The 19,628-nt window shown below is 59.5% G+C and overlaps 1 protein-coding gene across 1 annotated transcript; it reads left to right on the top strand.

Annotated features, from left to right (window-relative positions):
* Positions 1 to 1,235: 1,235 nt before the first annotated feature.
* SHROOM4 (shroom family member 4) lies at positions 1,236 to 15,923 on the top strand. Its single transcript, XM_070951709.1, has 11 exons — positions 1,236 to 1,406; positions 4,561 to 4,712; positions 8,027 to 8,158; positions 9,368 to 11,492; positions 11,666 to 11,727; positions 12,261 to 12,944; positions 13,255 to 13,355; positions 13,437 to 13,698; positions 14,094 to 14,265; positions 14,487 to 14,765; positions 15,624 to 15,923. Exons 1-11 carry the CDS (start codon positions 1,236 to 1,238, stop codon positions 15,891 to 15,893), a joined length of 4,410 nt encoding a protein of 1,469 aa, XP_070807810.1. The 3' UTR covers positions 15,894 to 15,923.
* Positions 15,924 to 19,628: the final 3,705 nt, after the last annotated feature.

Raw genomic sequence — 19,628 nt, 5'->3', positions numbered from 1 at the left:
TCTGCACACTGCCTGCTGCCTTGCACCCCCAGCTGATGAGTTCTCTTCCCCACCCTGACATTCTGGATAAAGGGCTTTCTCACCCTTGGGAAGAGGAGCTAAAGCAGCCTGCAGGAGGAGGGCAGCTTTAGGCCTGGCAGCAGGGGTGAAATCCAGCAGGTTCTGACAGGTGCTGGAGAACTGGTAGCGGAAATTTTGAATAGTTCAAAAAAACAGCAAATACCACCTCTGGCTGGCCCCCGAGTGGGGTCAGAATGGAGATTTTGCAATATCCTTCCCCCTGGAGTGGAGTGGGAATGGAGATTTTGCAGTATCCTTCCCAACAGGCCCACCAAGCCACAGGTTGTACACAAACGGTGCCTGATGCTTGTAGAAAGCAACTCCAGGATGGAGCCAAGCCCCCCCCCCCCCCCCCCCGCAGTCCCAGGCCCTCTTGCACTGAAGGGGACTGGAGACTTTGCAATTGACAGCATATTTCCTCCTCCTCCACACAAATCTGGAGACATTCCCTGCTTGCCAATGCCCAGGACTGTGGTGTTCTCCGAGCCAAGGGGTGGCACCTACTCTGTGGAGCAGCTGGGGAACAAAGGAGCATTCTGGGGATGCCCGAATGTGACTCCTTCTGCTGAAAGAAAGTTGGCAGCGCTGCCCCTGACGGCCAGGCTGGGTGGCAAAACCAGTTTTTAGCACTCAACACCAAGCCAGGAAACTCGACTGCACCAGCAAACCAAGCGATCTCTTGGCACCGGGGCTACCCTTGGAGGTAGGTGCAGAGCGCTTTTCAGCCTGGATTTCCTCCCTCGGCCTCGAGGCGCCTGAAAAAGCCCTCCTGGACACGGGAAGGGATCACCCCGGCGGGCACAGCTTCATCCTCAAGCCTGCTCCCAAGGCCTCCCCGCTCCATATCTTCGCCGTGCAGGGAGGCGAGGATGCGCTCGCTCGGAGCTCGTCTACACCGGGCCGGCACGGGCTCGGCCCCCGCCCAGCACAGGAGTCCGCGCGCCAAAGCAGCCCAGCGGAGGAGGCGGAGCGGCTCCGTTGCTGGGGGCGCGCCTCGGCCGGGGCGTTGCAGGATCCGGGCCAGGCCGGCCCGGCCGGGAGCCTCCGCTCGCCCGCGACACGCCCACCGGGGGCGCCTGCCGGTCCGCCCTCCAGCAGGCAGAGCTTAGCGTCGCGCCGCGTCCCGTCGATGCCGAGCACCGCCGCGGGTCAGGCCCGGGACAGGGGAGGCTGCCATGGAGCGGCCGTCGGGACAACTCGAGCCCGACTCGTCCCCGCAGGCCAAGCTAGCCAGCCGCCTGCTGGTCTCCTTCCAGTACCTGCACGTGCAGCTGGCGGGCGGCGCGCCCTGGGGCTTCACCCTGAGGGGCGGGCTGGAGCACGGCGAGCCGCTCATCGTCTCCAAGGTGAGTCTGCGGCGCCGGCCCGGCTCCTCTCCGCCCGCTGCCTGCGCTGGGAGGTCCGGCGCGAACCGCAGCTCTTTGTCTGCCTGCCTGCCTGCCTGGAGTCCGCCTTCCCGCCCAGCCGCCTCTCCCCCTCGTTGCCTGGGCGTTGCTCGCCCTCCCCGGCGGCCCGCCTCGTTCCCTCCCCGCCTCCGACTCGGCTGGAGCGACCCGCTGGGCTCGGCCAGAACTTTACGGCGTTTCTGGGCGCCGCTCCGCCGCTCCGAGGAGACCCCCCTCCCCTCCCCGCCCTCCCGCCATGAGAACTCCGCCGACTCCCCGCCCCGCCCCCGCGGTTCGCAAGTTGCTGAGGGGTCCCTGAGGACGAAAGTCGCCAGTGGGCGGAGCAGGAGTCCGGTCCGGGGCTCTCCCGAGAGGTGGGATGCCCGGGCCGCCTCCCTGAAAGACGGCGGGGAGGCTCGGCTCGGGGCGCAGAGAAAAGCCGGTCGTCAGGCGAGGCCTCGCGGGGCTCCGGCCGCCCGCCCGTCCTGTCGGGGGAAAGCAGCGCTGGGGGAGGGCAGGGCAAGTTCCTCGTGGCGACTGCCATCCTGGGGGGTCAACCTCGCCCCCCAGCGGGAATTTCCCCAGGAGCCTCTTTGGGGGGCGGCGTGTTTCCCCAAGGAAAGGGAGCTGAGCCTCTCCCGTTGCCAGCCGCATGCCAGGCTTCCCCCGGAGGGAGCCCCAAAGCCCGGTGCTGAGCAGTAACAGCCCCGAGGCAGCGAATGAATGATTAACTGCCCTTGTGTGCCGGCAGGGCTGGAGTTCCTAACAGGCAACTGGGTGGCTGCCCTGGGCTGGGAGGCTCTGGGGAAGAACCAGGGTTAACTTTGGGGGGTGGGAGAGGAGGGGGCTGTGTCAGGGTCCCTTTCGCCACCGCACAAAAATGCCTCATCTGTCGGGTGCCTCTCCTGAGTCCCCGGCTGCCCCCAACCCTCCTGGGAAGGGCTCCATCTTTCCAGAGGAAATCCTGCTGGGGCTGGGGGGGGGCAAGAACTCTTCTGCCTGGGGAACAGCACCCTGGGAGTCCATGAAGCCTGCTTCCCCTCCGTGCTCTCTTTCCGTGCCTGTGCCAACCTCCTGGGGCTGCTCTGCGCAGATGGCTGGCATCCACCGATGCCTACACTCTGCACTGGCATGTTTATGGTCGCTCCTCTGCAACGCCTGAGCCACAATGCAGCCATCATGTTCTGGTGTGGGGATCTTTGCCTCACTTGGACGTTCTTTGCCCTAGTCAAGAGGTATGGCCCAAAGGCTTTTCCAGGCACCCAGCCCCAGAGGGCTGACCAGTCTGGAGTGTGGGCCTTTGGGGGAGCCGGGACTCACTTACTGCCCCCCCCCACCCCAGGGCAAAAAATGCTCCCGCTAGGTCTGATTCCAGATCAGGGAAGAGTGACCCTTTATTCCGTCTGGCAAAATCATGAGCAGGAACAAGGATTGCTTTGTGTAATAATTAGCAGCCGGCCGGCAAACTCCCTTCTCCTTACGGGACTCTCTCAGCTTCTTTCCGGAGAGCTGGCTTGCTGCTGCTTCCCCCTCCAAGCATCCAAGCTCAGTGGGGCCTGCCCCACCCGGCTCCCTGCAGGATCCTTCTCTCCTCCTGCTGGCCAGGAGCACAGGAGGGACTGGTCTCCCACACTTGCTTGGTCTTTGTGCGTTAGAGGCTGGGCTCTGACGCACAAAGAAGGAGCACCGGGGCTGGGTTGAAGGCACCAGTTGTGGAAAAAGCCAGGCTAGCCTGTGTGCTGGGAGCTCCTGCAGTCTCCGTTGGATTAAAGGGCCACGTTGGGGTTCCAGTTTCTGTGTGGAGGGCAAGAAAACTTTTCTCTGTGCAGAAAAGCTAAAAGTTATTTTGGACTCCTGGAGAACTAGAGTTGTGCGGGAGAAACGTCAGGCCACAGCTCTCTGCTGGAAGATTGTAACCATCTGGCTTCAGGGTGGGAAATGAAGCTCCCAGTCTTCCCAGGAGGAACAAAGAGAAGCCCACCTGGGACTCTCATCAGCACAGCCCACAAGCTGTTCTCCACGCTTTGCTTTTGGAAGAACAAACCCAGCTTCCTACCAGGTCTCCAGTCAGTGGGAGCAATGTCCTGCCTCTCAGATTTGAGAGGATGGTGGGTGTCTAGACCAGGGGTGGGTTCTACTTATCTTTATTACCAGTTTGCATTGCGCCCACGCGCTCTTCTGCACACGTGCAGATGCTTCTGCGCATGTGCAGATCAACTTTGATGAAGTCTGGGTCAGTGGGCGGAGCCTCCCGCCAGTTTTACTACTGGTTCTTGCAAACCAGTCTGAACCGGGGGCAACCCACCACTGGTCTAGATCCTCTTGAAACCAGGGCCTTCCCTGTTAGAAGGGCAGTTCCAGAACTCCCCCTCCATCTGACTAAGCAGGCGGGCAGTCTCCGCTGCACCCAAGACAAATGGCTGCAACGTGGAACCTCTTGAAGGGTCCCTTCCCATGGCCCATCTCTGAGGCTGGCCAGCCACTGTGCCTGAAGCTGGCACAAGATCTCTGTGAGGAGCTGGACCAGGTTTTTCCTCTTGGAGGAGGTTAACTCTGCCTCCTCCTGGCTGCTTCCCCTCCTCTCGGCCACTGGGTGTGGCTCTTTCCCTGCCATATCTCCAGGCCTTGTGGGCTCTCCGTTTCCTGTGGCCAGCACAACTGGCTCTTGTTCAGCCAGACCACGGGGAGCCCCTGCCCTTTCTCTGCAGACCGTGTGACCGGCAGGGAAGGGCTGCCCATCCCACTCTCTTTCTCGGCTTGGGCCTCAGCCCTGGTTTTGTCTCGGGGCAAGGGCGCAGGCTGACACCTGCAGCAGCATTGACTCTAGAGCCACTCTTTGTGGGGGCTGATCCTGTAGGAGTCCTTGAGGGGATCCTCCAGCTGCTGCCTCCATGGTGGATCTCCTTTGGTGAGTGGGGGGACCTTCTCCCCTGCATGAGGGGATTGCAGCAATCCCCGTCTACTGGAGAGCGAGAGCCGATTCAAATCATTTGTTGTTTCTTATATGTTTTTGCTGTGAGCTGCCCAGATGGGCATACAAGCTGGTCCCTCAGCCCAGCCGTTGTCCTGCAGTGGCTGGCAGGTGACCCTTCCCGCCTTGTCTCTACCCTTCCAGGTGGAGGATGGGGGGAAGGCGGCCCTCTCGCAGAAGATGCGCTCCGGTGATGAGCTGGTGAACATCAACGGCACCCCACTCTATGGCTCTCGGCAGGAAGCCCTCATCCTGATCAAAGGCTCCTACCGCACGCTCAAGATGATCATCCGGAGGTGAGCGCGCGCACACATAAACACACACACACACACACAGACATCAGGATACTGCCCACACTGGCCTCTCCTGCCAGGGAAGAGGTCTTCCTGAGTGGTGCGTGGCTTTCCTCTGGGGCTGGGGGGGGGCACTGTTCTCGCCACAGCAAAAGAGATGTGGGGAGGGGGCTGCAGTCCAGTCTGCAAGGCTCTCCTTCCACAGATTTCCACTTGTGGGGAAGGGGGGAGGCCTGGCATGTGCCTGTAGCTCCTTGAGCTTGGCTGCAGCTGCCATCCTGTGGCAGGAATTTGGGACTGCACACCAATTTGAGTTGGCAAAGGCAGTGTGAAGCACCTTTTGCCTTGAGCAGAGATTGGTTTTTTAAAGAACTCCTCCTCTATTCTTCTCCTGCCTCCGAAGCATGCCAGTCCTTCAGGCGCTTGAGTTTTTAACGTTGCAACTAGTAAGAACTAAATGTCTCTAAAATGCAGAAGATGCATCCTCGCGTGGGACGATGCTGTTGGCAGGAAAACCTGCAGGGCAGTGGTGAAATCCAATTTTTTTTACTACCGGTTCTATGGGCATGGCTTGGTGGGTGTGGTGTGGCTTGGTGGGCGTGGCTTGGTGGGCGTGGCAGGGGAAGGATATTGCAAAATCTCCATTCCCACCCCACTCTGGGGCCAGCCAGAAGTGGTATTTGCCTGTTCTCCAAACTGCTCAAAATTTCCGCTACCGGTTCTCCAGAACCTGTCAGAACCTGCTGGATTTTACCCTTGCTGCAGGGTTTTAGGTTTTGCAGAGTGCAGCCTCTCTTTTAAGAAACAGAAAGTACAGAAAGACAAATATATGCTTTCTTTATTTGTCTGGGATTTCTCTACACAGACAGATCAGTTCCAGGTCAATCAAGCCTGTTTGAGGCCCCGGCTGCCCTTTGGGGGATCATCCAAGAACTGGCTCGCTCAGCAGTGAAGCCAGCAACCAAGGAGGCTCCTTCCATCTCCTGGCCTTTGCAGCCAGAGCCAGCAAAGAAGGGGGCTTTTGCTCTCTCTCTGAGCACCAGGAGCTCCTGCTGCTGCTGCTGCTGCTGCTGGGAAACCAAAAGTTTCTGACCACGTTCCTAAAAGCAAACAGGCATCATTGATCCACTCAAACATACTCCTGAAACCGCTGCGCTTTCCCCTGGTCTCCCTGGGGAAAATGCTGAGGTACCAAAAGGCTCCAGAAGCCCCACCTGGGGATTCATCTCTCCCTTCTCCCGACCACTTGCATCGCTCGAGGCAAGTTTGCATCAATTCAAAACAAAACAATTCAGTAAAAGAAAGGAACTGCAAACAAGTGAAGGCCCAGCAGACTAAAAACTCGCAGAGTTTTGCGAGGCCGAAGCCAAGAATAGCCAGAGTGGGGACCAGCAGGTCTTGTGGGAGGGGCTTCCCTCCCTCCCCCCCCCCAGTCTGCCTGCCACTGAAGAGGCCTGGTTGGTCACTCTGGATCCAGGGCTGGTCCTGGAAGGAGGAGGAGCTGAGATGACCTTCTGGGGTTTCAGGGTGTCCTGATCAGATGCCCTTTGAGTTACACCAGGCAGAGGGCCAGTGGCTCCTACGCAGCTCCCTTCTTTGTGGGAGTGGGGCTGGCTGGGGAAGTGGGCCCCGGGAGGGGCGGGAGGCTGCAGTAGTTTGGGCAAACCTCTTGGCTGCTCCAGCCTGTAGATCTGAATCAGTTTGGGATTCTGGAGTTTTATTTTTCTTTTTTTGGGGGGAGAGGTTCTGGCCTGATCATCATGGAGGGGGCACCAGAATAACTGGACTGTCTTGGGAGTGGAGCATGGGTGGGGGAGTCTCTTTTGGCACTTCTCCAGGCTGCTATTCGTAGAGTTCACCGCCTTCCAGAAACATAGAAGAGCTCCTTGCCCTTTGCAGTGAGGCAGGGGTTGTGCCTATGGCCCCACAGCGCCTCTGCTCCATCTCAGCCCCTGCTTCTTCTTTGCCCCCAAACTGAGCTGGCAATGATCTCATCCTTCCTGTACTTTGTCCCAGCCACTTCCTGTGGGGGGGGGGCAGTCCTGAAGCTCAGCTGGAGGCTTTCGGCAAGAGGCATTCTGGAATTCCCCCTCTCCTCCTGCCAGGCCAGGCGCTTGCCCTCCCCATCCTGCAGATCCTCACCCACCCACTCCTCTCCTTGCAGGCAGGTGGCCCAGGGCATCGGAGCCCTGAGGAAGAGAGGCTTCCTCCCCCCCTCCCTGCCTTGAGGGGAGGGAAGGGGCCGCTCCAAGAGGCAGGAAGCCCCTTCCCTGGGGTCTCGGCTTCTGATATTGCCGCTGCCAGCAAAATTATCTGCTTGGACATCACTTCCTTACTGCTTCCTGGCTGGGAGGAGATGAGGATGGGAACTGGCTCCAGGAGCCTGGAGGAGGCAGGAAGCCCTCCCTGCTGGGCCGGCCACTTCCAGTCCCACTTAGCTGCCTGCAGTGGCCGGCTGGGCTGGGCTGGATCCTGGGCACAGCTGCCTTGCCAGACCTCACTAAGGGTTGCCGGGGACAGGTGTGTATTGAACTTGCATGGGGGGTGGGGGGCTCTCCTTTCCATGTCTGATTGTGCATGGCTTTGGGGGTTTTTTGGGGTGGAGAGCTAACTTGACTGGAGCGATGGCAATGAAAAGCCTGGGTCCCGCCACAGGGCGTGGGGCTCAGCTTCTGGGTGGACAGAGGGGTGCACACGGCTCCTGCTGATGCCCCTCTGGGGGTTCTCGTCTGGTAGCTGCTGGCTTCATGGCACTGTTAGCATGTTTGTGCCAGGCAGTGCTCTGGCTGCAGGGCCCCCTTCCCCTGCCCTGCCCTCCTCCTCCACTCTGTCCTGCCCCGGGGGGGCTCTTCCTACGGACTGGTCTTGCCTTGAAGGAGTGGCTCACCCTCGGTGGCACCAGCCAACAACAAGGCCAGAAGTTCCCACCTGAGCGTCCGCTTCCAGCAAGAGGTCACCGTGGCTTTTGTTAATGGCATTCGGCTGGGCTGGCAGGAACTGGGCAGATGTGGATGGCCGCGAGGCACCTTGGCCCTTGGTGATATGGAGCACAGTCTCTGGCTTGTCTCTCCTGGTGCCCCCCTCCTCTGCTCCAGAGCACAGCTTGCCTTTCAGGCAGGGGGCAACCATCCAGCTGGGTGGGGCTGGGAAGGAAAAGGCCCGGACCGCCCTGAGGGAGCAGCGGTGAGCCAAAGAGAGGCTTGGGAGGTGGGGAAGGGCACTCTTGGTCGCAGGGCAGAGGGGCAGCTGGCTTCACCCAGCAAGTGTTACGCCCCACCGGGTTCCTGCCCCTCACTTTCCTTTTCTTTGCCTGGAAGGAGGAACGTGCCAATCATCAGGCCCCACTCATGGCATCTAGCCAAGCTCTCCGAAGTCCGGACTGAGGGCACCGCCATGACCTTTACTGCTGACCCCCTGAATCTCTCCTGGCACTTGGGCTGCGAGACGAGGTGAGCGCCAGAGGAAAGAAGGATGGGGGGCTGGGGGACAGTTACTTGGCCCCTGAGGGTCTTCTCCATCAGAGGGCAAGGTGCCCTTCTCTGGGCACAGCCGGCTTTCCCCTTGGCATCCCGGGCTGAGAGAGCATAGCAGGATTTGTTGGTGCTGCAGGGAGGCGATGACCAGCTTCCGTTGCCCCACCTGCTTTTTGTGCCCAGATTGGGAGGACAGGAAGGGTCCCGGTTGCGCCCACACAGCTCCAAAGGCGCCTCTGCTAGCCGGCTTCCCTGTAGGGCTTGTAGGGCAGCCCCAGCGCCTCTTCTCTGGCCAACTGGCCCCTTCCCAGCACTCTGGCTGGAGTGGGCACCATTGTGCCCATCCTGAGCGCTCCTGAGCGTGGGAGGTGACTGGGCATCATTTCCCCGGGAGGCCTTGGCTGCCTTTTGTCCCATCAGGAAGGGGCCGTCCCAGCACCATGCAGGCCACCAGCAGGCAGAGGAGTTCTCTGGGCGTGGTTGTTTCCTTGCAGACATTTCATTACTCAAACTAGGTAATGTCACCAAGGACCCTCCCTTCGACCCTGAGCTACAAATATTCCCCTCCAAGGGAGCAGTGGCTTCAGCTCCTTGCCAAGCGGGCAAAAGGAGCTGCCAAAACTCTCTGATGCAGCATGGAGGGCAGTGCCTCTAGCCTGAGGAGCCTGGACAGGACTTCTCTTGGAGGAGCTGCTCCTACTCGTCATCTCCCAGATTGGGATCGGTTCTTTGCGGTGCGGAACACACAGCCCCCAGTTGGCACCAGCTGTCCCGCGGGAGCTACAGCCTGTCAGCGGCTGGACAGAAAGGGTTACTCTGGATCTCTGGGAAGACTTGGATTTGATGTGCCCATGATGCCATCGCTGCTGCTCCTCCTCAGTGGCAAGCAGGAAAGGCTGGGTCCTTGGTGGCACCTCGGGTCGCCCTTCTTGGCCTGAGCCCCAGTGGATGGTGGGACACTCCCTTCCAGGCAGTGATCAAAAGGAGCTGGGGGCCCTGAGAGGGAGGGCAGAGGGTTGAGGGAAGTCAAGTGACAGCCTGGGGGGGGAGCTGGGGAGCGGGCCAGTGGGAAGGGCTGCTGCTGCACCATGAAGCAAGGAACCATGGGTCAGAGTGCATTGGGAAACCAGGCAGGGCTACCCTGCCCCTGTGACGTGGGGGCCTCCCCTTTCTTCCCGCCCCCAGTGACCTGCCTTTGCCGTGGAACCCTCTCTCTCCCCACTGCACCACAGAAAAGAACAGCTCCCTCGGGAGCATGGAAAGTCTGGACCCGGCCAGCCAGACCTATTATGAGGGCAGCCTGTCCCCCATTGACCAGGCCATGTACCAAAGCAAGCGGGACTCTGCCTACAGCTCCTTCTCAGCCAGCTCGAGCACCTCCGATTCTGCGCTGCGACCTGAAGAGGCCGGCTCCGTGGACGGCACCCAGCCCAGCCAGCTGCTAGAGCCTCGCTATCTGCAGACGGGAGGAGAGCCTGCAGGCCTGCCGTGCCCAGGTTCTGGTGTCCGGTTACCCTCCAGCGTTCAGTCAGGCTCTCTTCCCAGCCCTGCCAAAGCAGCCACCGCCCCTCCCTACCCACCTGTGAGACAAGACAGTCTGCGTGCGTGTAACTCCCTGCTGGAAGACCCAAGACCCTCGATCCACGCAGGTTGTTTGTGTCCCGAGAATCGGTGGAGCTCGGACATCTCCCTCTGCATACCTGGCCGAGATCCCCATGGGCCTGGGGGACAGTTGGCCACCACAGGCCCCCTGAAGGACTCTCCATTCACTGAGCAGTACTACCTGCTGAGCTCACACACAGAGTCACACTCTGAGATGAAGAAGAGCCCACAAACGTCCCCCTCGCCTTTGGCTGAGAGCCCCAGAGACTCCCCTGAAGAGAAGGGCCACGAGGTGGAGCCAAATAACTGTACAGAGCCCCCTTCTTCCTGGAAGGCTGACTGGGCTGGGCCCTTTGGCCATCGCCACAGCGTCCCAGAACACCTGCTGGTGGCCCAGTTGCAGGCCTTGGAGGTCTCCCGTGGCCAGGAGGGTCCTCGCTGGACAGTGTCCCCGCTGCACAAGGAGCAGAAGGACCTGCAGGCTCCAGAGCCACATCTAAATCTGGACCAATGCAGCCAGAAGCCCTGTGAGCCGGCAGAAGAGCTGGATTCCCCCCCAACCACAGAAGACGGGTCCGCTTCTCCACAGGACGCTTGCATGGCACTGGGCAAGCCCCAGAGCATCCTCCTGACTGATTCCCCACCATTGCCAGCGTTTGGCAATGCCAACACACCCCGGCCAGGCTTCCAGGCAGCCCCCCGCATGGATCATTTGCCAGACATTGAAAGGGGCCTCCCAGCTACCCAGAAGAGCCAGCATCGCTCTGCACAGATCCGTCGGCGCAGTGATCGCTTTGCCACAAACCTGCGGAATGAGATCCAGTGGCGGAAAGCCCAGCTGCAGAAGGCCAAAGGTCCCGTGGGGCTAGCGTGCGAAGAGGAACCTGCCCCACAGGCAGAGGAGTCCCCCGCCCACACCGCAGCTCCTGCCCTGCCTCCTCCCTTAGGGGAGGGCAGACCCCTTGGCTCCTCTGGACTGCTGGCTGTGTCCCCTAAGCAGTGGGGCTCTGAGCTGAGCGTGTTTGGGGAGGAGAGAGCCCCAAGCAGTCCCCAGACGACGCCTGGGAACCTGGTGCCCAAGGAGAAGCCTCTGCCACCAGCCCATGTGGGAGGATGGGGAGGCGGCCGCTGGCGCTGGTCCCCGGAGCACAAGCTCCAGCCTCAGGAGTCAGAGCCAGGGCTGTCCTCACAGCTGCCTTTGGAGGAACCCGGCCTTTTGCCTTTTGCCGACCGACGGAAGTTCTTTGAGGAGACGAGCCGCCTGCTGCCCGCCAGGCCCTATGGCTCTCTTCAGGGCAGGCCTGACAGCACACGGACCCCCGAGGCAGAGAAGCCGGGAAGCACTGAGCACAGGGACTCCCGGCGTCACTCCCTTGATCAGTCCTACCGATGCCCACCTTCGCCTCCCGTCTACCAGGATTTCCAGCCAGAGATTGTGAGGTTTTGCAAGTCCCTGGCTCAACCCGGAGTGGACTCTGAGCATTGGTGGGCTCTTCCTTGCTCATGCGTGATCCGAGAGGCCTGCGCCTACAGCTTTCAAGATGAGTGCGCCCTGCTGCACTCAAGGAGCATGCCAGTGCCACCCAGCCATCGTGCCCACCATTGTCACCCCTGTTCCTGGAGCTGCTGCAGTGAGTGCTATTGCCCAGGTCAGCAGAAACTTGTGGAGGATGGAGGTCCCTGGCAAGCAAGGAAGCCTTTTCAGGTGGTAAGTTGGATATTCAAATCCCACCAGTGGGGGATGGGGGAGAGGAGCTCAGCTGCTGGGATGGGCTTTCACTGGCTGCCTGGCCTCATCCCCTTTGCCCAGGCCAGGAGGGCAGAAGGTCAAGGGGCTCTGTGGCCCCTTCCAGCCCCTCCCCTCACTCTCCTGCCTCCCAGGAATTCCCCCCGGATGAATGGGAGCCCCCAGCTGTGAACAGAGCAAGCAGCCATGCTGTGAGGTAAGCCAGGCAGAACAGAAACAGGGTTGACCCTAAAGAAACCGGTGGGGTGGCATTCTATGCTGCCTCTTGGAGGGTGGTCTCTGAGGGCCTCTCAGAGAGGGGAGGCCCTAACCTGTGCCTGCTTCCCTCACCCTCACATGGAGGCCTGAGAGACAGCAGGCAGGGCGCATCTCCTGCGAGAGACGATTTGGAGCCGCCGGTCATCCTGGCCGGTCTCCCCTGTCGGGCGTTCTGATGGAAGCACAGGCCTACTTGATGGGGGAAGGAGGCCAACTGGGCACTTGCCTTTGAGAAGCAGCTGCCCTGGGGAGGGGGGAGGCCAACTTGTGGCACTGAGGCAGACCCCAGCTTGGCTGCCATTAATCCACTTCTGTCTGGCCAAGTGAGTGGCCTTGGCCAGAATGAGTGGACCCCAAAAGCTAAGAGACCCTCGTTCCCTCCTCAGAGCAAGTGTGCCTCGCCCATTGAGGGCGGGAGGAGGCAGCTCCCACCCACGGTCGTGTCTGCAGTCCCCTCCTCTTTTTTTCCAGTCAGCTCCTGCAGCACAAGGTGGCCTTCACCAGGGTCAGCCCCTTCTGGACCTGCTTTGAGCGCACCGAACCGACTGGGCCCCCTTTCTGCCGGGCCCCATCCACACACAACTTCTCCTGGGACTGCAAGCAGCCAAAGTGGGTCACGGAGAAGGGGGGCTCGGAAGGGGGGCTCAGCGAGCCCCACAAACCCCCCTTGCGTGAAAGGGCCTATTCGGAGAGCCACCTCTGCACCGAACCTGCCGGTGTCTCTGCAAGGGAATGGCAAGAAGCCCCATTAGCCAAGGTGCAGGAGACGGCACCAAAGTCACCACCATGCCAAGCCAGAAGAAGGGGGCCCCCACCTCCACGCCCTCCCCCACCCAACTGGGAGAAATACCGCCCAGCCACATCACACCAACAGCTTCTCCCTGCCCAGGCCAGCCTGCCCGTTCATGTGCAGGACTCCTGGGCCCTGGACCAGCCTGGTTTCGAAGTGGCCAGGGAGCGTTCTCAGAGCCTCCCTGCGGAGCATCTGTGGCACAATAGGCCACAACTGCAGTGCCTGCGGCTGCCTGGTACAAGACCCGATGGTGCCCCTTCCCTCCCAGGGCAAGACAGCCCCCACTACTACTGCCACAGGTCACCACCCCGGACCTGGGAGTGGCTGATGGCTGAGGCAAGTGACCGGAGCGCCCCATCCAGGCAAGTAGTCTTCCGTTGATTTCTGCTGTCCTGGGTCCCAGAAGGGTGGAGGGTTGGGAGGGGTGTCCCCAGGAAGCTGAGCCCTTCCCGCACAAGCACCAATGTCTAACATGCCTACTTGAGGCACAGGGAGGGCAAGAATGGGGGCTATGCCAGCCGTGCCAGTGAGAAGGCGCTCCCTGTCTCTCCTCTTCCCTTTAGGGCAGAGAAGGGCGCAAATGTCCCCTGTAGAAATCGGTCGCCCTCCAGCTCTGCCTGCCAAGGGAACGGCCAGGCCTTAACAAAGGATGGGTTGGTTCTGTGCTTACAGGGCGGCCAGTTCCTCGGAGGGGGCAGCTGCCAAGGAGCCTTCCCGGGTTGAGGAGCAGGAGATGCCAACCGGCAGCCCCTCAGAGCAGCCCCTTACCTGGCGTGAGTCTCTTCCCTTTGGGGCCTGTCATAGGGTAGGTTTGGAGGGCAGCACTGCTGGCTTACACATTCTGTGTCCACCAGATCCCCAACAGGGTGTGCCTGTGTCCCAAGATGCTGCAGGAGAGAGTCACAAATCAGGGCCACCACCCTTGCGCCTGAATTCGGAGGAGCTGATGAGAGACGTGGCAGGCAAGGACCGCTCTCTGGCTGGAGTGCTGAGCTCTGGTTTTGGACTCCGGTCAGCAGCTGAGGTGATGGGTGACCTCTTTGCTGAAAGTAGCTGCCCTCTCTGGCCAAGGCAGGGCTGGTCACTGCTTGGGAGTGGTCCCAGCTGCCCTGAAAGGTAGGCATCTTCAGGCTTTTCAGATGCGTGGGGGGGGGAGGGAGTCATATGCAGAAGAGTCAGGCAAGTCAACATGAGAGCCAGCATGACCCCTGGCTGCAACAGTGAACCTGGCTTGGGGAGAGGTCCCTTGGGTGATTCTGGCCCAAAGATCAGCCTTCTCACAGATTGCTGGGATTAGAAAACCGGGGGGCGGGGGGGCGGGGGGAGAGAGTAAGCAGGGATGTTGCTGCCCTGAAGCAATGAGAGAGGAAGAGGAATTGCACAGGCTGATGCAACTGGGCTGCTGGAGCCTCCTTTTCTTTACAGGGATGTTGTGGCCCCCCGCAACGATATAAAACCAGCCTCTTTTCTCCCCCCCCCAACCTGTACCCCCAATGCGTTCTTTTGTGCAGGCAGCAGAAGTCTCCCCAGTCCGCCACTGGAGGGAGAGCGGCCCCCTCCTCCTTGGCTTACCTCAACCTGTTGGCGGGCAAGGCTGAGCTGCTGAACCAAATAAAGGACCGCTCTGAGTTGGCTGCAGCCTCTTCAGAAGAGGAGCCGGACCATGACCTGGCTCAGAAGAAGGTGAGCTTACTCCCACCCAGCCCAGCTGCCACCTGCAGATCACTGAGCCTGAGAGTCCAGGGCCTGAGCAGCCAGCTCAAGGCTAGCAAAGTTGCAGGGGATTGGCTATGGGGGTCCTTGGCTCCAGATGGGCAGCGAGGGGTCTTGGGGGAGCATCTGCAAAGCCCCAGCTGGGCCGACAGCCATTAATTGGAACTGTCTCTCCCTGGAAAACTCTGCAGGTGCAGCTGATCGAGAGCATTGGACGGAAACTGGAAGTGCTGCAGGAGGCCCAGCAGAGCCTGCAGGATGACCTCAGTGCCAATGTGGCCCTTGGCAGAGAGGTGGAGAATTACATCAAGGGAGCCTGCAAGCCCCATGAATTGGAGAAGTTCCGCCTCGTCATAGGCGACCTGGACAAGGTGGTCAACTTGCTGCTCTCGCTGTCTGGGAGGCTGGCCCGAGTGGAGAACGCCCTCAGTGGACTGAATGTGGAGGAGGAGGAGGAGGAGGAGGAGAAGGTGGGCATGCAGGGGGGTAGGGAGGGCAGGCTGCTGGGCAGGGTGCTGATGGTACAGAAGAGGCTGGCTGGCCCGTCCTGGCAGAGCGGAGCTTCCCTGCAGCTGAGCTGACCTGGGTCCTCCATTGCTCCCTGTTGCGACTCCTGGCTATGTCTGCTGGAACACCCCCAGGCCCAAACAATGGCAGAGGCTCACTCCTTGCCTGCTGGGCACAAGGTGGTGCTCCACCCAGGAAGGCTATGCCACTCTTCCTTTGGATAGAAACAGCCATGCATTTCCACAGTCCTGGCCTTCCTGTTCATCAAAGGGTACCCAGCCAGGGGTGAAATCCAGCAAGTTCTGACAGGTTCTGGAGAACCGGTAGCGGAAATTTTGAGCAGTTTGGAGAACCGGCAAATACCACCTCTGTGTGGCCCCAGAGTGGGATGGGAATGGAGATTTTGCAATATCCTTCCCCCAGGAGTGGGGAGGGAATGGGGATTTTGCAGTATCCTTCCCTGCCATGCCCAAGCCACGCCCATCAAGCCACACCATGCCCACCAAGCCACACCCATAGAACCGGTGGTAAAAAAAATTGGATTTCACCATTGTACCCAGCCCACTGCTGATGATTCTGGGCTGCACAGCACTGCTTCACCGGGGCCTTGGCAGTGCCAGTCCTGGCAACTGTAAGGCCAGGAGTTTGCGGTACAGCCGGTTTTCCCCCCTTTCCTGCCATGGTGGGAACTCCAATGCTGCTTCTTGGATCCAGCCCTGGGCTCTGCAGCCAGCTTGGGGCTCCTTACCTGAAGAGGTCCCAGGCGTGGCCAGCACTGACCAGGTCTCTCTCCTCCTCCTCCTCCTCTCCCCTGCCCAAAGATGGCCCTCCTGGAGAAGAAGCGGCAGCTGACAGCGCAGCTGGAGGATGCCAAGGAGCTGCAGGAGCATGTGGGTCAGCGGGAGCAGCTCGTCTTTGCCATCGTCTCGCGCTGCCTGCCCCCTGAGCAACTGCAAGACTATCAGCACTTTGTGCGCATGAAGTCCGCCCTGGCAATCCAGCAACGGCAGCTGGACGATAAGATCAAGCTGGGTGAGGAGCAGCTGCGTTGTCTCTGGGAGAGCCTGCCTCGGAGGCCCAGGAAGCCCTAGAGGAACCTGGATCCCACTGGCTGGGGTGAGGGCTGGCTGCAAACTGCAGGGCCTCTGCAGCCTTCTGTCCTCTACAAAGAGATGATGCCTTTTGCCAAAGAGCTGTGTCTGCTCCTGCCCTCTGGCCAAGGAAGAAGCTGCCACCCACGTGCCTTTTGCCACAAAGATGGCCCCTCCTGCAGTTAGGATCCAGAAAAGATGGCTGCGGGTCTCCTGAGTCACTGGAATGAAGCGGCAGTGGGGGTCCTCGCAGCCTCTCCACAAACTACCCAGCTGGCCAGACGAGGTGACCCCATCCCTTCCAGGGGCCACGCAGCCTTGCATGGACAAAGTCTCCCTCTCACAATACTTTCTGACCCGTTGCTCACCTTAAGTGCCTACAAGCCTCAAAGATCCCTTTTCTGCCGCTCCATGTTATTTATTTTCCGCTGTTGCTATGTTAGAGTTTGTTTCCAAGTGAAATGTGGATCTGGATCTGGGTCAGGCGAGGGCCTGGTGGCCAAGAGCATTGGCACGGGCTGTTTCGGAGCCCATGCCCACAGCGGCTTTCCCGGAGAGTCCTGCCTTGGCCCAAGGAGCCCTGCCAGTGGCATCGCATCTTTGTTGCATCCTGCCCATGTCCCCAACTAAGCCCTGGGGCTGCTGCTTCAGTCTTCCCGTGGGAGGGATCAGGCTGAGAGCAGCAGCAGCAGCAGCAGCAGCCAAGTTCACGGGTCTCACCTTGCCCTTCTCCTGCGGCTAGGCCTGCGTGGGCTCAGGTGGCAGCTGTCCAGCAGCAAAACTGGGCCAGAGAGATGCCCCCTGCAGCACCAGGGTCAGGTGAGGATCAGGCCTGGAAAGGCCCGGCTTTGCAGTGGGGTGTGGTCAGACCCCTAAGCCAGCGATGGTGGAGGGAAAGCAGGGATATACCCAAGCCTGCCTTTCTCATGAGTTATGGGCTGGCTGCCTTAATTGATCGACGGGATCAACAGCCAATCCAGCCCCAGTTACCAGCTCTTTCCCTCGGCCTTGGCCAGACAACCCTGACCTGGGAGAGGGTCTCCCTTCCACCTTCCTGGCATGGCCTAAAGCTGAAATTCCCTGGCAAGAACACTTGGGGGGGGGAGGGTGAACCGGGACTGGATAGCAAGGGCTTCTCTTCCTACCTCTCCTGTATTTGCGGTAGAGGAATGTCTTGGGATCCTGCCATGGCTATTGTGACTGTAACATCCTCTTCCTCTCCATTGTCCTTGGCCCAGTGCAGGAAGCCAAGTTTGCCTGGCTTAACCTCTTCAGCGCTGGGCTGCCTGGAACTCACAGCTGCCCGTTCTTGCTTCGAGGAAGGGGAATAAGACCCCGGCCGGGCTGCCTTAGCATTCTGGGCCTCGAGAGGAGTGAAAATCCCACTGCCTGGGCTCCCAACAAGCAGGGAAGGAGGATGGCTTGTCCCTCTTTAACCCTCCAACAGGGAGACTCAGTTTTTCCAGGCCAGCTTCTCAACGTGCTGCCCTCTAGAGCTGGGACTGCAGCTCCTGAACGCTCCAGGTCGTCAGAAGGTGGCCAAGCTAAAGCCAGTGACCCAGGCCATTTGGGCTTTGACTGCTTCCCGCCTTAGGCTCCTAAGGAGGGGCTCGCCATCCTTCTGAAGGGCTGAGCCGGCCTTTATTCTTTTGGAAAATCTGGGATTTGAGGGACTTGAACGCCTGCCCGTTGGTACCTTCTGGAAAAGTAGTCGGATACGACAGCCCATAATCACTAACGGGCCCCTTGGTAGTTGCTCTTGGTTTCTGCTTTAACCTCTGCTGCTCCTGTAACGGCCCTGGGAGTGGGTGCGAGTCCACCATTTTGGAAGTTGGAGTGTAGAGGCAGCAGCCAAAGTTACAGGTCAGCCTCTTTCTGCTTTTCCCAGGCAGAACTTGGAAATTCACCCTGTCTTCTTCTCCAATCTGACCTCCTGCTGCCTACTCCCCCCCCTCCTCTCGAGTATTTCTGGCTTGCTCGAGACGGAAGCCTTTTGTGGGGAGTTGGCTGTAAAAGCGTGGTGCATTTACGCGTGCTGAAGAGGGGTCAGGTTGCCCAATGGCTCTCCAGGCCCAGTTTCTGGCTGTCCAACACAGGGCGCTGCATCGAGTGGGAAGGATCTCTGTGCAACTGGGGACCTTGGCGATTACCAGCTTCCCCTTCCTCCTCCTCTTCGTGTCTCCCACCTGCAGCTCCCTTTACTTATTGATAGGAACAGGGTTGTTCCCTGCCCATTTCTGCCCCTCTCCCTGCCTGGCTCACTCTGAGCAGCTGCTCTCTAGCCAAGCAGCCCCTCCTCAGCGCAGGTGGAACCCAAGTGCCAACTCTGGAGGCATGTTGCTATGTGATTAAATGCTTGAGTTGCTGGCTGTAATTTTGTGCTTCCTACACACCAAAGAATCTATGGTTCCTGTCCAACATTTCCACAGCAAGATCTCTTCAGTTGTGTTTCCAAAGGCACCACCACCTCCAGCAGCTTGTGCCTTGGCTATGGTTGCAATTATGGGAATGGGGAAAAAAGCAGAATCATGTGTTGCATTAAATTGGTGCTAACTGGGCCCCTGGCTCTGTGTGGCTTCTGTTGGGGGGGGCAGGAGCATCCAAAGCACCAGCCTGCTTTGAAAGGGGGAAGATGGTTTTTATTTGTATATAAGGCACATGAGATAGGGGAGGGGGCTTCCCACTTCTAAGGGAAAAGCAGCTGGCAGTTTGGCAGGATTCGCTTGCTCTGAGCAGAGGCAGAAGGCTCACCAGGTAGCCTCTGACCACAGGCTGGGCAACTGGCTAGATTTCCAGGACCGAGTGCTTTGCATGATGGGCTCCTCTCGAGGCTTCAGATGATTCATGGAGGCAACAGCCTTGGAAATGTGGGCAGACGTTCATGTGCAGGATTGAGAATGAGGCCAGGCTGCAACAGCCCTGCGCATTAGGGGCCGAAGGGGTGAAGAATGCCTTGCAACCCTTGTTGCAGAAAAGAGCCAGAGCATGGTGTTTAATTGCAGCAAGTTCCAAGGCTGGAAGGTGGAAGCTGCAGAATTCAAGGTCGCGGAAGCACATTGAAGCACAGACTTTGGGCCCTCATCCGTTGATGAATATGACACGGTTGACCTTTAATGGCCAGCCAAGCTTTGCCCAGCCCACCTGCCCTTTCACCAAGGGAAATTGGGCTGGCAGGGACTGTGCTGCCTCCCAGAGCTCCCTCGCCATTCACCACAGCAAGATGCTTGATTGGGAGGGGAGGGGAGGGGTGGGGTGGGCAAGCCAGGCTTTAAAGACTGAATGGTTCTGCCTCTGTCCTGTGGTGCATCTGGCTAGGACCATCAAGTCAAGGGGAAGGCAGGGCGGGGGCGGGCTCTTGCCTGAAGCTGGAGCAGACCCCCAACATGCTCATACCTGCTTTGGGAACTACTGCTGACCTCTCCCTGCACAGTGCTTGCCTCAGGGCAAGAGGTCACCTGGAGGGTCATTTGCCCAAGGCCCTTTCTGCACGCAAGGGGCTTTGGCCAGGCTAGGGGGCTGCAACCTTAAACACTCAAAAGAGCCATTTGGACCAGGTTCCCAAAGAAAAGAAAACACCGGGAGCCACAAAACCCTTCCCGTGCCTGACTCCACAAAATTAGCATATGTAGTTGAATTAAATGTCCTGTTTTCTTCTGAAACTTTTCTTGGATTTTTCCATGGTTGGCCTACCAGAGGTTAAGAAGCTCAATAAATTGTGTGCCGGCGGGCGTTGCA

This window comes from Pituophis catenifer, unplaced genomic scaffold, assembly GCF_029215685.1.
Source record: "Pituophis catenifer annectens isolate HBS135680 unplaced genomic scaffold, rPitCat1.0.hap2 SCAF_11, whole genome shotgun sequence".
Lineage (NCBI taxonomy): Eukaryota > Metazoa > Chordata > Lepidosauria > Squamata > Colubridae > Pituophis > Pituophis catenifer.
The sequence above is the reverse complement of the archived record's forward strand: the minus strand, read 5'-3'. Positions and strand labels throughout refer to the sequence as shown.